The 17,252-nt window shown below is 38.6% G+C and overlaps 1 protein-coding gene across 6 annotated transcripts in view; it reads left to right on the top strand.

Moving 5' to 3' along the window:
* The window catches only part of mbd3a (methyl-CpG binding domain protein 3a), a 27,876-nt gene extending 12,461 nt beyond the window's left edge, over positions 1-15,415 (top strand). For all 6 annotated transcript variants that reach the window (XM_043721154.1, XM_043721157.1, XM_043721155.1 and 3 more), the window contains 3 exons: positions 2,189-2,366; positions 8,548-8,682; positions 14,806-15,415. In XM_043721154.1, the coding sequence (XP_043577089.1) occupies positions 2,189-2,366; positions 8,548-8,677 (308 nt within the window). In that variant the 3' untranslated portion in view covers positions 8,678-8,682; positions 14,806-15,415. The remainder of the gene's footprint in view (positions 1-2,188; positions 2,367-8,547; positions 8,683-14,805) is intronic.
* Positions 15,416-17,252: the final 1,837 nt, after the last annotated feature.

The raw sequence follows: 17,252 nt of genomic DNA, 5'->3' as shown, positions 1-17,252 counted from the left end.
CCAGGAGGGGACATGAGAAGTTGTTGGCAGATAGGATCAAGGAAAACCCTAAGGCCTTCTATAGGTATGTCAGGAATAAAAGAATGACTGATTAGGGCTAATCAACGAAAGTAGCGGAAAGTGGTGTGTGGAATCTGAGGACATGGGGAAAGCACTTAATTAATAGTTTCCGTCAGTATTCACATTGCCCTTTTCCAATGTTAGTGAGAATAAGGAAATATTACTTCCTTGCATCGCCTTCCACCCCAAAAAAGACCCATTTATTGCTGCTACTTCCTATCTGCTAAACAATTCTCAGTCATTTACCAGTATATCTAACCCTCCAATCAATTCTTTGTGCTTTAAGTTTGCACAGTAACCTCTTACATGCAAGTTGATCAAAAGTTTTCTGATTTAAAAAATATCCTAATACATCATGTCCACTAGTTCTCCCTTTATATATTCTACAGTTGCATTCTCAAAAAAATTGTGGTTGATTTGTCAAATGTTCTTTCCTTTTCATAAATCCACACTGATTTGGTGTAATGCCATTGAAGTGTCCTGTTGTTCCATCTCTAATAATTGGGCATCCTGCCTTACCCCTAACTTTTGCCTGCTGGGCAGTCTACATCCACTACTTAAATTCTGAAGTATTATGCACCCTCCGCTCTGTTTACTTTGCCATTTGCTGCTTCAATCTGCATTCCAAATTTGCTGCTTTAATCTTCTCACTACCTTTAGAAGATCTCATTTGATCACACTTTCATTAATCTTTTGATGATTGTCTATTAGGTTCAAATTTTTAACTGTGAGCGCGCGCAATTTCTTGCAATGTTGGCCACATTGAAAACATCATAATATACAAAAGAGATTCTTGATAAACAGGGGTCCGAGGTTGTATAGTTCAGACAGAAACATGGAACTGAGACCACAGCCAGATCAACCATAATATCTTTGGGGAAACAGATTAAAAGGACCAACTGGTTTGCTGCTATTCCAAAGCCCTAAGTTTTTAAATGCAAACAAATTTGTTGTTGTAACTATATCTCTGAAAGAGCCAAGACTGACTGACTGGCCTCCTGGATAAATCATTCTGTGATTCTGTTTTTTGTTGGCTGCTATTCAATGACTGGACAAGAAAGAGTTGAGAATGTTACCACATTCATTTTCTTGATCTTTCCTGTGACTGATTTGGTATCAATGATAAAATGCAAGTAGCCCACCTCTTTTTGTTTCCCCTTTTTGTTAGTATGAATTTGTACTTGCCAATGCCGGATTGCATCCATCATGAATGGTATACCCGCCATTGCGTAAACAAATTTGTTGCATTAATTCTCTCCGCCTTCGTTTGACTCTCTGTCCCCATGTTTACGATCTGTTACACAGTTTGTCCTCAACTCTGATCGTTCTTTTAAATCAAAACTTGAAAGGATTTCAGTGCTGGTCCAAGGGGCTTGTAGTCCCTGCATGTCATCTGTCATTTGGTTCCCTAACTACTATCCACTGTTTTACAGTTCCTCATCTGTTGCCATGTTTTATCTGTGCCTTAAGCTTGTGTAGCCTACCTGGGCCTGGCAACCTTATTGTCAGTTTTCTAGAGATATAGATATTCTGTATGATTGTTTCCCTATCTAGTTAGGATGTCACATTCTCAACAAAAACTCTGAAGAGTTACAAATGATCTCTTCCCATGTTAACCCAAATCTTCTGACCTGGGTCAGGATTCCAATTTCTGATGAAAAGCAGACAGGAAAGTTGCATGCATACTTACATATTTTGGCTCCATTAAAGGTATCCTGCAGAACTGCAGGAGTTGGGTTGGGTGACAGAGGGGTAGGTAACCAAGGGATCTCTAAGGTGGTCTGGATGGAGAGGCAGGGAGGTTGAGTCAGTTTTTTATTATTTTATTAGATTCCCTGCAGCGTGGAAACAGGCCCTTCGGTCCAACCAGTCCACACTGACCCTCCAAAGAGTAACCCGCCCAGACCCATTTTCCCTCTGACTAATGCACCTAACAGATCAAGGTGCTTGGGTGATGTGGAAGTTTTGGTTTAGGGTAGATGAGGGGTCGTTGGCACCTCTTTGTTTTTAAATTTTTGAAGTCACTTAAGCTGGAATATCACAATTAAATATCATAAACTTATTAAAAGAGAATTCATGAGTACATTGTGATTAGTCATAGAAATTGTTTGCATATTTTCTTTTTTAGGTGTGGGGCCAGGATGCACAGATGAAACTTTGTTGTCTGCTATAGCAAGTGCTCTACATACTAGTTCCAATCCTATTACTGGACAGGTCTCTGCAGCAGTAGAAAAAAATCCCGGTGTGTGGCTGAATACTTCGCAACCTCTCTGCAAAGCTTTCATGGTCACTGATGAGGACATTAGGTAGGAGCATTAATTATTCTGGCCTCTACCTTGAGCTATACTATTAAACATAAGTGTTGTGAACTGTAACAGCGTTTGAATATTTGCTGTTAATTTGGAAATTAATTTTTCTTTGCTTTGTTTGGCATAAGCAGAATTAGGATCCTATTGAAGTGCGATTTAATATTTTAGTTGGAATCTAATAAATCTTAAACCTGAAGGCGTTATGATTAAGTTCTGAAGAACGATTACTGGACTTGAAATGTTAACTGTTTTCTCTGCACAGATGCTGCCAGATCTGCTGAGTTTTTCCAGAAATTTCAGTTTTTGGGTTTTATGATTATTTCTGATTATTGAAAAATTGAGATTGCCAGATAAGGAGATCAAGTCTTCAGTGATAAATGTGTTGGTTAGCTCCCACTGGACATCAAGTAACCAAACTAATAGCTACAAATGGGAAATACATTTCATTGGTCTAAATTGTTTCGTTCCATCTCATGATGATCCTTCAGATACAGTAGCATCTTCAGCATTTGACTGATTTAAAATCAAGTCATCTTTGGATTTATGTTACCTCAGTTTTTCATACTTCGTACTTTGGATCATTGGAAGAAGACCTGCTTCATGCAGGTATTGACAGTACTAACATTAGTTTGGCATACAAAATTGATTAAAATGCAAGTTTGTTTAGTCCTGTTTGTGGCGTACTGACTTTTAATAATTTGGGGTTGTTTTTTCCTTGGATTCTAGGACCCTAGACACAATGAATAATTCAGTCTGTTGTGTATAGTCATTACTTTGTAGAGTAGAGATTGAAAAGTTTGTGAACCATTTCACAGCTGAACTATAAGCCTTGTTCATTCACTTGCCAAGATTTCCAGGTTTAATTGCAAGCACAAATACTTTTCAAAGTTCAATGGTGATAATTACTGAATTATTTTGCTTTGAGCATTGTGCAGGGGAAAATGAAAGACAGTCATCTCCCAGCACAGCAAAAAAAGTTTGATTTGCTGTTGCTGATCTATGAAAGGAGATTGAAGCAAAAATTGAATGTGTTATAGGATCATCTTTGAATATTGCATATTCTTCACATGATGCAAGTACCCATCCTTTTCACTGTTTTTTTTTGTTTCGTGAGTTATTAGATATGAATAGTGAGTCGAAATGCCCAAAGAATAGGAAGGAAGTGTGCTTCCTGAGCAAGTTGACTGCTAGAAATTTCAAACCATTACTAGGATCAAAACTTAACTCTTTATCTCCTGGAAAGTGGCACTCCTTGCATTCTATGAAATCCCAACCAAGCCAACACACAGGACAAGTAGACAGGGTATCTGGCACAGTCTGTTCTCAGAGTTCTTAAACCCATTATTGCTTGATCTTGTGGAATGTCTCTGCAGTTAGTCAGTACAAAATGTAATGATTTTTGATGAGACATCACATCCAGCTTGTAGCTGTTTGTCTTAACCAATCAAAGATCAAACCTGATGATTTGTCTGCATTACCCATTATTATATGGCTTTGACATTTTGCCACAGTTTGTAACACCAAAAGAGTAAGCAGCACCAGACTTGACCAAATATATGTCTCTCAATCTTTATATTAAAAAAGCCTGATTTCTTGAAAGAAACTTCTATAAGTTGCCTACACAGTGAATAAATTCCCAAGTTTCATCTATTATATCTTCACCAATTTGACCCTGAGCTCCTTTAAAAGAGACTTCTATGCACAGCTAGTTAAAGAACTTCAACTAAATATTTGCTTAACTATCTCTAATTCATGTGAACTGATTTTAATTATTTATTGGATTTTAGGCAATTTGTAACTTCTCTCACTACTTTTCTCTTTCATCTCTTTCTCTTGACGCATGTGTACATGTTAATGTGTGTCACAAACCATTTTGCTGGGTAGTGAATATAGTAATAAACACTACTTAACCCTAAAGAATTTGCTGAGAGGCATTTTCACAAAGTAACAAGCAACACTAGCTCAACAATAACCTGCTCAGTGGGCTTGAAATAAAACACAGATTGGGTTCTTTCAGTTTGTTACCTCATTACATCTTTGGCCAAAGCATGGAAGAAATGCTGAACGGGAGAGGAGAAAGTGAGGATGACTGTTCTTTAAGGTAGCAATTGACTGAGTGTAGCATGAAGGCAACCCAGAAAAAACAGAGCCCACAGAAACTAGGTGGGGGGAGTCTTTGCTGGTTGAAATGATATCCAGCAGGAAGGAAATGATATGCCTATGGGTGGGCAGTCATCCCAGCCATAGATATCACGAAAAGAGCTCCTCCAGGTAGAATCCTAGGCTCAACCATCTTTAGCTACTTCACTGATGACCTCCCCTCCTTCATAAAGCCAGAAATGGGGTTGTCTGCTGATGATTGTGCTGTTTTGCAGCATATGACAAAAGAAACAATAGTCTGAACTATTCCCTGTAGCAACAACTCACTGTAAAGAAAATTCACCCAACTCCCTATTTGGATTTTTTGGTGAGAACTTGAAACTAAATTGCCCTTTATTTGCTCTTTACAATTTTAAAAAAGTGTTTGAGCACCTTGTTATCTGTTCATTCAAACTTCCACATTTTTTCATTGAATGTATATATGATCATTTCCTCCACATTTAAATTGGATTTGGCACCTACTTACCCATTCCACAAGCTAAACTTATTGATAGTACTTGCAGTCTCTTTTAACTCGTAAGATTTTGTCAGGTGTGTTTGCACTCCTTACAACCAACTGTGTGTTGTCTACATGAACAAAAGTTAACCTCTCAGTAAACTACTTCCGTTGATTAAGCATCAAAAAAATTATCTGGCATTTTATGACTGAAATCGTACTGAACACACTCTGTTTGAAGTGTTAACTTTGTTTCTCTCTGCACTGATGGTGCCAGACCTGCTGAGTTTCTCCACACTTTGTATATACATTGCATCCAAATACTTTTTCTATATCTAATCACGTTATTCTGCCTGTAAGCTTAATTTACATCAACTTTTTAAAACTAATTTGTTGCTAATTTGAATTGTGGCTTCAAGTGCCTACACTGACATTTAGATTAACTGGTCTATGGTTTGTTGGCATCCCTCTCCCTCTCCCTCTCCCTCTCCCTCTCCCTCTCTCATTGGACAAGAATGTTGCATCGGCTAACTTTTACTTAATACAGTTCATACACTTGAGCTTTATTAAAATTGTGGCTAGTATGTCGTCTCTTCTGGCTTTAAATTAGAACTGATACCTGTTTTGTAAATTATTACCAAATTACTATTTTGTTCCTCCCACCATCATTTGCCAAACCTAAACATAGTGGCTCATTCTGAAATGTTAAGTTAATTGTAGTGAGTGATGTGTTTTTAATTATTCAAAACTGTACAGTAAATATTCTAGATTTTACTTTAAATACATTTTCTGATTCTAACAACCTTATAATGTTTGCGAGATAATCAATATTTGCCTTCCATTGTCAAGACAATCTTTCTTGTGAAATGAAACACAAGCAGGCTCTGAGGGAATATTGGCCTTTTTAGTGGTGCCGTCTTTTGGATAAGACATTTTAATGAGGTTCTCTTGATGCTTTCAAGTGGATGTAAAGTATCCTATAGCAATATTTAAGAATGGGAGTTATCCATAGTGTCCACCTATGTTTATTCCTCAACCAATAGAACTGAAAACCGACTATCCAGTAATTATAATACACAATCCAGTAATTCTCAGTATATTCAGAGCTGTCTTGTCTGCAGTTTGGCTGCTGTAACCAATTCCAAATGTCTACACTTTAAAGTTACTATACTAGCAGTATTGCACTTCAGAATGTTCTGATGACAAAACTGTTACATTTCCTTTTTTCTTGCAATTTGTACCAATGCCAGTAAGCGATTTGTTTTATTCCTGTCATTCTCCTGTTATCAGCTGCACAAACCTGCATTCCAACTTTTTTTGAGCACTCTTATCAGTGTCATGTCAGATTACCATTTCCCATTCACATATACATCAAGTGTTGTTGGAAGAATGCTTACAGGCATTCTGAATCCAATTCTCAACCTTCAGTTGCAAGCATTTCTGTCTCAGTAATATTTGGGTGTTTACTTGTACGTGAGTTTTTTCTCCATACCTGCAGTAAAATTACCTTCCCATCTATTACTACCTAAACTCATCCTACCTACAATTTGACTGAATGCAATATATAATGTTTCACTGCAACTAATAGTCAAATAGAAAAGTAAAGTTAATTGATTTTCTCTTCCATCCCCTCTGGGATAATACACTAATCCAGGCTGCTGCTTGTACTATGAGAGTTCAGAGTTAATTTTCACATCAATTTTTCTTGGGCATTCATCTTATTGAGATTTAGCCATTTAATGCAAAAAATGCTTACCCTGACAGACCATGAAAGTCTAGGCTTGTTTTACTCTGTTCACTAAAAATCAAATTGTTTAGACACCATTGCAACATCCAATTAAAATATAGATTTTATATATAAGAGAAGTGTGCTGATTACTTTGCATTAAAAGCTCATTGGGGTTTGCTTTTCTTCAAAACAAGTATTGTGCCACAACACTGCCACTACAGATGTAAGGTAGTTTAATGATTCAACCCGTTGCAAGCCCAGATTAAGTACCCACTGTGCAATGACTTGTCTCTGTTTCAAGTTATGGCTATCAGACAACATATATAAGTTTCTTTTCCATGTGGCCCTGGTCATCTATAATGTGTAAAGGTTTTTGCCCTGACATTCCTTCTATCTTTGTGTTCATTTTTAAAAAAAGATCCTTCATGGGATATGGGTGTCACTGGCCAAACCAGGATTTATTACCCATTCAATAGACAATAGATAGACAATAGGTGTAGGAGTAGGCCATTCAGCCCTTCGAGCCTGCACCGCCATTCAATATGATCATGGCTGATCATTCCTAATCAGTATCCTGTTCCTGCCTTATCTCCATAACCCTTGATTCCACTATCTTTGAGAGCTCTATCCATTCCTTTCTTAAATGAATCCAGAGACTGGGCCTCCACTGCCCTCTGGAGCAGAGCATTCCACACAGCCACCACTCTCTGGGTGAAGAAGTTTCTCCTCATCTCTGTCCTAAATGGTCTACCCCGTATTTTTAAGCTATGTCCTCTGGTTCGGCACTTACCCATCAGCTGAAACATGTTTCCTGCTGCCAGAGTGTCCAATCCTTTCATAATCTTATATGTCTCAATCATATCCCCTCTCAGTCTTCTAAACTCAAGGGTATACAAGCCCAGTCGCTTCAGTCTTTTAGTGTAAGGTACGCCCGCCATTCCAGGAATTGACCTCGTGAACCTACGCTGCACTCCCTCAATAGCCAGAATGTCTTTCCTCAAATTTGGCGACCAGAACTGCACGCAGTACTCCAGGTGTGGTCTCACAAGGCCCTGTACAGCTGCAGAAGCACCTCTTTGCTTCTATACTCAATTCCTCTTGTTATGAAGGCCAGCATGCTATTAGCCTTCTTCACTACCTGCTGTACCTGCATGCTTGCCTTCATTGACTGGTGTACAAGAACACCCAGATCTCTCTGTACTGCCCCTTTACCTAAATTGATTCCATTGAGGTAGTAATCTGCCTTCCTGTTCTTGCCACCAAAGTGGATAACCATACATTTATCCCAGAGGGCAGTTAAGTGTCAACAACATTGCTGGGTAGCAGGAGTCCGGTGTAGGCAAGACCAAGTAAAGAACAGTTTCTCTACTGAAAGGACATAGTGGATTTTTCGAACATTCGACAATGGTTTCATAGTTATTAGACTTCTAATTCCAGATATTTATTGATTCCAAATTCCATCTGCCTTGGCAGGATTAGAACGCAGGTCCCCAGAACATTACCAGGATTTCTGGATTAATATCTAGTGATAAGACCACCAGACCATCATCTCAACTTTTATTGCTGTCAATTATTTATCATTTCACTAAAGGACAATTGACTGGGTAAAAGTGGAAATGGGGATTAAGGAGACAGAAGTGAATGATCATTCATGAGGCAAAAGTGGAAGTGGTATTAGCTATAAAGTGGCCAGTGGATTTTATGTTGTCTCCCTATATCTTTAAAATTCTGGCATGGTCCACATTAATGCCTGTAATACTAGTATACCAATTTGAGACTTGTTTGTGCTGGTTGTTGAGTCTTTAATAACTGAATGTGTTACTATTTAAAATGTGCCCATGTATTTATTGCAGGAAGCAAGAAGAACTTGTACAACAAGTGCGGAAGAGGTTGGAGGAGGCACTGATGGCTGATATGCTAGCACATGCTGAAGAATCTGGAAAGGAGTCAGATATAGCACAAGACAAGGAAGAGGATGTATAGCCAAGGTACCTTAAGAATGAGCAGAATCTCTGTGTTTATCCAATTCCTGTGAATTTAATATCTTACTGTTTTTCCACCAACTACATGCATTAAAGTACGCAATTTTCATTCAGCATTTTCCATTCCTTTGGTGGAGTTGAACCAAGTTGGTTGGGAAAGCAACATAATGGCTGACCGACCCAGTGACACACTTGTTTTCAGGTATAACATGAAATTATCTGTGCTGTGCTACATACAAGTTTCCTCTACCCTAGAATACATTTGGTAAACCTTAACACTTAAATTTGCTATCTAATTTACAATTAGATACCTTCAGTTTACAATTTTGATCCTGAATTAGGACAATTGATTGCAATTTTTTAAAATCAGTTTATGCTCTGCCCATCCTCTCTCTGTCTTTGCTCAACATCTGTTTTAGTTGACCAGAGTCACAGATTTAACTGCATAATGCAATTTGGCAGTATGTTGACTTCAGGCCAAATGAAAGGTTTGAATTGCTGAATGTCACAGAGGTTTTCTTGCCTAATAATTTCCAGTGGCCTCATAATGCCTAGGATCGATCGAGATAATTTATTAAAGGAAAAACCCAAAAACTCGAGGAAAGTTTATCTTAAACTGGCCCTATTCAACTACAAGTGTTAAGCGTGGTTTATGCCCTCCCCTGTTCATGTACTACTATCAAAAAGGCAACCAAGTCGAATTCCTGTGTGTCGGGTGATGAGCTACAAACAGAAGAAATTAAAACTACCAGCGAGCATTGAACGTGTAGAGGATTTAGGATGGAAGTGCTCAATGTTCCAGTCAGAAATAGGTGGAATCTGGAACAATTGCTGGGCTAAAGAGCATTTTCTTTAGGTTTGTTTTCAAAATCTTTGACCAAGTTACAAGTGAAGTGACAATGTGTTAAAAGTACTTCATTAAAAAATGTTATATGTGTAAGTGTAAATGTAAATCTTTGACTGTTCTGCTAAATGCTATAATTTCAGAAGTTCCTACACTTCAGTAAAACCACAAAATCTATGACTGTGATTGAAGAAGATTTACAAGGATGTTGCCAGGGTTGGAGGATTTGAGCTATAGGAAGAGGCTGAACAGGCCTGTTTTCCCTGTATGGAATGAGCTGCCAGAGGAAATGGTGGAGACTGGTACAATTGCAACATTTAAAAGGCACCTGGATGGGTGTAGGAATAGGAAGGGCTTGGAGGGATATGGGCCGAGTGCTGGCAGGTGGGAGTAGATAGAGTTGGGATTATCTGGTTGGCATGGACAAGTTGGATCGAAGGGTTTGTTTCCATGCTGTACATCTCTATGACTCGAAGTGCACTTCTTTGCAATACTGTCCAGGTGATTGAGCGGGCTGAAAGACATTAGATTGTCTCTCTGAATCCATTGATTTTAAGATTCAGTCACCTGTACCTATGTGATAAAGAATGCAGTTTATAGTCTTTTACATGACCAGACACCCCACTCCACCCAAATTCCTCAAGTACTGACATTAGACTATCTGAACAGAGCAACTGTGGAGATAGCCATGGTCCAGTGACTCCGTCTTTCCTGCTTTTTATTTGTTGTCTTTTTGGAACTACAGCAAGATCCTCAACAGTGAGACAGTTTAGTGGAGTCATAGACATGTACAGCATAGAAACAGACCCTTCAGTCCAACCTGTCCATGCCGACCAGATATCCCAACCCAATCTAGTCCACCTGCCAGCATCCGACCCATATCCCTCCAAACCCTTCCTATTCATATACCCATCCAGGTGCGTTTTTAAATGTTGTAATTGTACCAGCTTCCACCACTCCTGTGGCAGCTCATTCCATACATGTACCACCCTCTGCATGAAAAAGTTGCCCCTTAGGTCCCTTTTATATCTTTCCCCTCTCACCCTAAACCTATGCCGCCTACTTCTGGACTCCCTGACCTCAGGGAAAAGACTCTGTCTTTTTATCCTATCCATGCCCCTCATAATTTTGTAAACCTCTATAAGGTCAATCCCTCAGCTTCCGACACTCCAAGGAAAACAGCCCCAGCCTGTTCAGCTTCTCCCCATAGCTCAAATCCTCCAACCCTGGCAACATCCTTGTAAATCTTTTCTGAACCCTTTCAAGTTTCACAACATCTTTCTGATAGGAAGGAGACCAGAATTGCACGCAATATTCCAACAGTGGCCTAACCAATGTCCTGTACAACCGCAACATGACTTCCCAACTCCTGTACTCACTATTCTGACCAATAAAGGAAAGCATAATGGCGCCTTCACTATCCTATTTACCTGCGACTCCACTTTCAAGGAGCTGTGAACCTGCATTCCAAGGTCTCTTTGTTCAGCAACACTCTCTAGGACCTTACCATTAAGTGTATACATCCTGCTAAGATTTGCTTTCCCAAAATGTAGCACCTCGCATTTATCTGAATTTAAACTTTTTCTGCCACTTCTCAGCCCATTGGCCCATCTGATCAAGATCCTGTTGTAATCTAAGATAACCCTCATTGCTGTCCACTACACCTCCAATTTTGGTGTCATCTGCAAACTTACTAACTGTACCTCTTATGCTTACATCCAAATCATTTATGTAAATGACAAAAAGTAGAGGATCCAGCACCGATCCTTCTGTCATTCCCCTGGTCACAGGCCTCCAGTCTGAAAAACACCCTCCCACCACCACCCTCTGTCTTCTACCTTTGAGCCAGCTCTGTGTCCAAAAGGTGAGTTCTCCCTGTATTCCGTGAGATCTAACCTTGCTAACCAGTCTCCCATGGGGAACCTTGTTGAACACCTTATTGAAGTCCATATAAATCACATCTACCGCTCTGCCCTCATCAATCCTCTTACTTCAAAAAACTCAATCAAGTTTGTGAGACATGATTTCCCACGCACAAAGCCATGTTGACTATCCCTAATCAGTCCTTGCCTTTCCAAATACATGTACATCCTGTATCTCCGGATTCTTTCCAACAACTTGCCCACCACTGACGTCAGGTTCACTGGTCTATAGTTCCCTGGCTTGTCCTTACCACCCTTCTTAAACAGTGGCACCACATTTGCCAACCTCCAGTCTTCCGTCACCTCACCTGTGACTATCAATGATACAAATATCTCAGCAAAAGGCCCAGCAATCGCTTCCCAAAGAGCTCTCTGGTACACCTGATCAGGTCCTGGGGATTTATCCACCCTTGTGTTTCAAGACATCCAGCACTTCCTCCTCTGTAATCTGGATATTTTGCAAGGTGTCACCATCTATTTTGTTACTTTCTATATCTTTCATATCCTTTTCCACACTAAATACTGATGCAAAATACTCGTTTAGTATCTCCCCTGTTTTCTGAGGCTCCACACAAAGGCTGCCTTGCTGATCTTTGAGGCGCCCTATTCTCTCCCTAGTTACCCATTTGTCCTTAATGTATTTGGAAAAACCCTTTGCATTCTCCTTAATTCTATTTGCCCAAGCTATTTCATGTCCCCTTTTTGCCCTCCTGATTTCCCTCAAGTATACTCCTGCCGTTATTCTCTTATAAAGGTTCCGTCGATCTATCCGGTCTATACCTTACATTGCTTCCTTCATTTTCTTAACCAAACCCTCAATTTCTTTAGTCATTCAGCATTCCCTATACCTACCAGCCTTTCCTTTCACTCTGACAGGAATATACTTTCTCTGGATTCTTGTTATCTCATTTCTGAAGGTTTCCCATTTTCCACCTGTCCCTTTACCTGCGCACATCTGCCCCAAATCAGCTTTTGAAAGTTCTTACCTAATACTGTCAAAATTGGCCTTTCTCCAATTTAGAACTTCAACTCTTAGATCTGGTCTATCCTTTTCCATCACTATTTTAAATCTCATAGAATTGTGGTCGCTGGCCCCAAAGCACTCCCCCACTGACACCTCAGTCACCTGCCCTGCCTTATTTCCCAAGAGTAGGTCAAGTTTTGCACCTTCTCTAATAGGTACATCCACATACTGAATCAGAAAATGTTCTTGTACATGCTGAACAAATTCCTCTCCATCTAAACCCTTAGCACTATGGCAGTCCCAGTCAATGTTTGGAAAGTTAAAATCCCCTACCATAACCACCCTGCTATTCTTACAGATAGCTGAGATCTCCTTACAAGTTTGTTTCTCAATTTCCCCCTGACTATTAGGGGGTCTATAATACAGTCACAATAAGGTGATCATCCCTTTCTTATTTCTCATTTCCACCCAAATAACTTCCCTGGATGTATTTCCAGGAATATCCTCCCTCAGCACAGCTGTAATGCTATCCCTTATCAAAAACGCCACTCTCCCTTTCTTTCCTTCCTGTAGCATTTGTATCCTGGAACATTAAGCTGCCAGTCCTACCCATCCCTGAGCCATGTCTCTGTAATTGCTATGATATCCCAGTCCCATGTTCCTAACCATGCCCTGAATTACCTGCCTTTCCTGTTAGGCACCAGAACCTTAGTTCATCGGCCTTCCCTCTTAGGCCCTTTGCATCTAAGAGCATCTTTAAAGTGATTGTCAGGATGGAGCAAAAAGTCTATGCTGTCCATTGCTTTACATTTGTGCACTACTGAGAAATTTAGAAAAGGTTTGAACATCCTTTTGTAGATTTGATTTGGAGTCAAAGTTCACATACTGCCATGAAGGAAAGACTTACGGCAGCAACACTATTTCGGTCCTTTCAGCTCATGACTGCCCTGGTGTTGTCCGTTTCCATTTGGACTGATCAGTGCCTACATCTCAGCTTCGTATTTTCAAAATTAGCCCAATTTGGATAGATTATGTTCATGACTTGAGAATTATTCTATGCACAGGTCATTCTGCTATAATGCGTATTTCATTAATGCAAATTTGCTGTAACACAACTGATAAATTGGGCGCACTGTTTCTAAAGTGCGAATTGTAAGGCATGGATTTGTTATAACATTATTCCAGTCCCACTCATTTAAATGGTGCTGGTATTATGTGGTTTTATTATAACACTGGGTTGCACGAGAACGGAACTGCCACATTATAACAGAACCGACTGTATTTTGCTAATGTGTAGAATTGAGGTTTCCAAAATGAATAAATAGGGTTGTGACCTGCAGTGGCAGCTTTAGAGTGAAGACTTTTTGTTTGTCTTTGGAGCTCACTGGATTATCTGCTATGGTCAAAGTCAGATTGCCAGATGGTAGGTGCCTTTACTGTTTTGTTTATGTCCTTACTATCCTTCATATCACCAACCCACAGACAGTTCACACTTGATACCACGTCTCGTTCTACAGTGTCAGTAAGATCGTGGTTATTCCTATCCATCTCTTCAAAATTGATATTACTGTGCGGCCTGGAAATAATCTATTTACCAAAAGCATAGTTTTCATCTTTTGATATTGGGTTGAATCTTTCTTGCTACTTTTCTAACTGCTAATGTTTTAGGAAAGGTGGGTAATAACTTGATGAGTTTGCATAGATGATTCTTACTTTTTATTCACCCATCCTGTGTGTATTGGTGGTTTCAAGCTCCAGAGAAATGATACTGCACCACCTGTACTGCAGTGTTTATATTGGATAGGGATAACAGGAGAGAGCAAAAGATGACTGAACAATTAACAATTGTTGCTCCTTCATATTGGGCTGTCTTTTAGAAGATATAATAATATTTTGTCATATAATATTTTTTAAATGTCCTTTTCGATGAATGAGCCTCTGACACAATGTTATGTTGCTAGGTTTTTGTACATTATAGTCTGTTGGAGAACTTTATTTTATCTCTGACCTGAGTTTTTGATTTGATGCCGAGGCCAAATATGGTTTGCTGTCATATCTTTTTAAGCGGTCAGGGAACCCATTTTGCATTGTTTCTGGTTAAACATTTTTGAAATATTTGCAATAACATATGTTGAGTAAAGTGCTCACTCTATTTTGTCATACAATATGCTCATATTCAAAAGGTGCATTGGCATATCCTGTCGACACCTGAAATCCGAGTCTGAATCTAAACCAATCAAAAAAAATTCAGTTTGGATGGACCACGTCTGAGCTAGGTTACAAGTAGTCATTTCACAACTGATAAGTTGTTCAAGGCCTTAACAGAGAAACTTGATGCTTGTTGGCAGCAATTTATAATGCTTTTGTCTGCAATTCATTTTCATTTGTTTTCTTGGCAGGAGATTCTTAGAATCCAATATTTTTCAGGGAAGTATGGACATAAAGATGAGTGAAAATATTCGTAAGGATGAGAATCACTGAATAACTGTATCATTTGGAATTTCTGCATCCAAACTGGTTTATAATATGTTTGAAGAACTACTTTTCCAGTTTAAAAATAAAAGTGCTTTTTGTCAGATGGAAACAGTCATTGTGATGGGCATGTAGACCATTGCCAGTAATCATTTTTAAACTTGAAGTTTGTTTTTATATGCTCACATTTTTTAAAGCTATGTAAAATACTGTAAAATTTGATATGTGCAGGTTGTCTGTTGGTAGGTATATTCATTGTTTGTGGTTTAATCGTGAAATAAGCATACATCTCTGGTGACGAGCACCAGAGAATGAATCCAATATTTCTAGTTTTGTATGTTGTGTTTCTAGACCATTGCATTCTTAATCCTGTAATGAGGCAAACTGCATTCATGCATGTTTTGTGGAAAATTGTTTTGCAAGTGTTTTATAATGCATGTTTCCAATTCTTCCCCACCTTCAGTACATGTACATTGTGTAGTTGAAGCAAACTGTAAAAGCTGGAATAGCTTGTTAATAAAATCTATTTACTAAATATTTTTTATTTGTAATGTTTTGCAGGTGAGCTGATGCACCATGCCATTAGATTATAGAATTATTTACTGTACTTCTCTAATCTGTATTTGGAATCAGCTGCAAGCCCACAAGGACAAAAGACCATGAACAGTTATCATGGTTTGGGATTTCTTTTAATGGAAGAGATTTGGGAGTTAATATTTGAAGTGTTAAAACTGCCCCTTAGGTTTAAAAGGTCACTGAAACAAAGGCTACAGTTATTTGGGTCGTTTATTGAAACTAGACTTGCTAATATTCAGATATTTGTGCTGAAGTTGCAGTTAGTTTAAATCAAGGTCAGATTTGATATCTCTTTCTTGTGTGTCTGGAAATGCAAACAGTTTAACAATTTGTATCTTAAAGTGTCTGAGTCAACCTTGGGAAAGATGAAATTAGAATGTGCACAAAAGATGTTATGCATTTTAGACTATCAGGGTATTCTGCTGCAAACCTAAGTTATAAGAAAGATGGACCAACATTTATGATGTGCCTTTCACCACTTTAAGTTGCAAACAAGTACTTTTCGATAAAGTCAAACATTTTACTAATGTAGACAACCTGTTCATCAGGGATCTACTAGCAGAAAAATGGCAGTGAACAGTTAATCAGCTAATCTTTAAACAGAACTCTGGGCAAACATTTCCTTTGTTGCTCTTCAAAGTAATGCCATGGACTTGTGTACACTTGAGATGAAATGTCATCTAAAAGATGCACCTCTGACAGTACACAGATCTGGACAATCAACCTAGCTTTTATACTTGGGTCTTTGGAGCAGAACATGAACCCATAACCTCAAGCATGTTCCTGAATGAATGCAAAATGTTTGGACCACTGAAAACCATCACCATTGCAATTGCTACGTGTGTATCTCATGTAGGTGCAAAACTTGAATGATGACCTTAACTTGAAATAATCATCCTGTCTTATCAATTTAGCAGTTCTGTAAATTAAAGCTGTATGAAAATTATGCAAAAATGTTTCAGGATTCATTTTTATGCTAAAATCTTGCAGTATGCAATATTGAGCAAATAGCTTGCTTTAACATCTCAAAGTGAATCCTATATCGTAGTTTAGCCACTGATTTTCCTTCCCTCTGAATGCCTAGCCTTCACTTAATAGTTTATCGGGTTACAATTGTACTGATGTTCAATTCTATGAATGCATCCTTTGTTTCCTCCTGAAGCATGTAGTGTGATTCGAGTGCTTATAGTCTTGTGGTACTTGATCCCCGTACTTGTGAATGAGAACGGAATTTATTTATGCTTTCATGTTTTGTGACTGCATACAGGGCTGTGTTGCAAGTTTGCAAATCCACTAGTAATTCCCAAATAAGGGAATATGAGTTTAAATTGGCTGTAATGGTTTTGAATTGCACATCAGAAATTGTTCTACTACAGAATTTACCTGATTTTCTCAGACTACCCTTGAAGTATTAAATATATTAATTTTCACAATTATTGCCTAGATGAATTTGCATATGAATTGCGAACAGCTCTGCTGTTGATGGGCTAATTGCTTAAAAAAACTTTTAGGAGTGGCTGGCTGAATATAAAAAGATATAGGGAAATTCGATAAAATTAGTAGATAGCAAAGATTTAAGTTGCTAATACAAGTAAATTAACCCAATTTGTTATTTCCACAGTGTGACTCCTTTAGAGTTGACTCATGTATAAGAGCATAACTCAAATAATATCAGTGGCGGAGAGAGTATATCTGCCTCTTGACCTGCAGTAGACATGTCTATTGAATATCTATCCATGAATGATCTGGATTCCAGCTTGTAACTGTTTTAATTCATATTCTATGGAAAAACTGTCAC

Source organism: Chiloscyllium plagiosum, chromosome 31 (genome assembly GCF_004010195.1).
Source record: "Chiloscyllium plagiosum isolate BGI_BamShark_2017 chromosome 31, ASM401019v2, whole genome shotgun sequence".
NCBI classification, from domain to species: Eukaryota; Metazoa; Chordata; class Chondrichthyes; order Orectolobiformes; family Hemiscylliidae; genus Chiloscyllium; species Chiloscyllium plagiosum.
The sequence above is the reverse complement of the archived record's forward strand: the minus strand, read 5'-3'. Positions and strand labels throughout refer to the sequence as shown.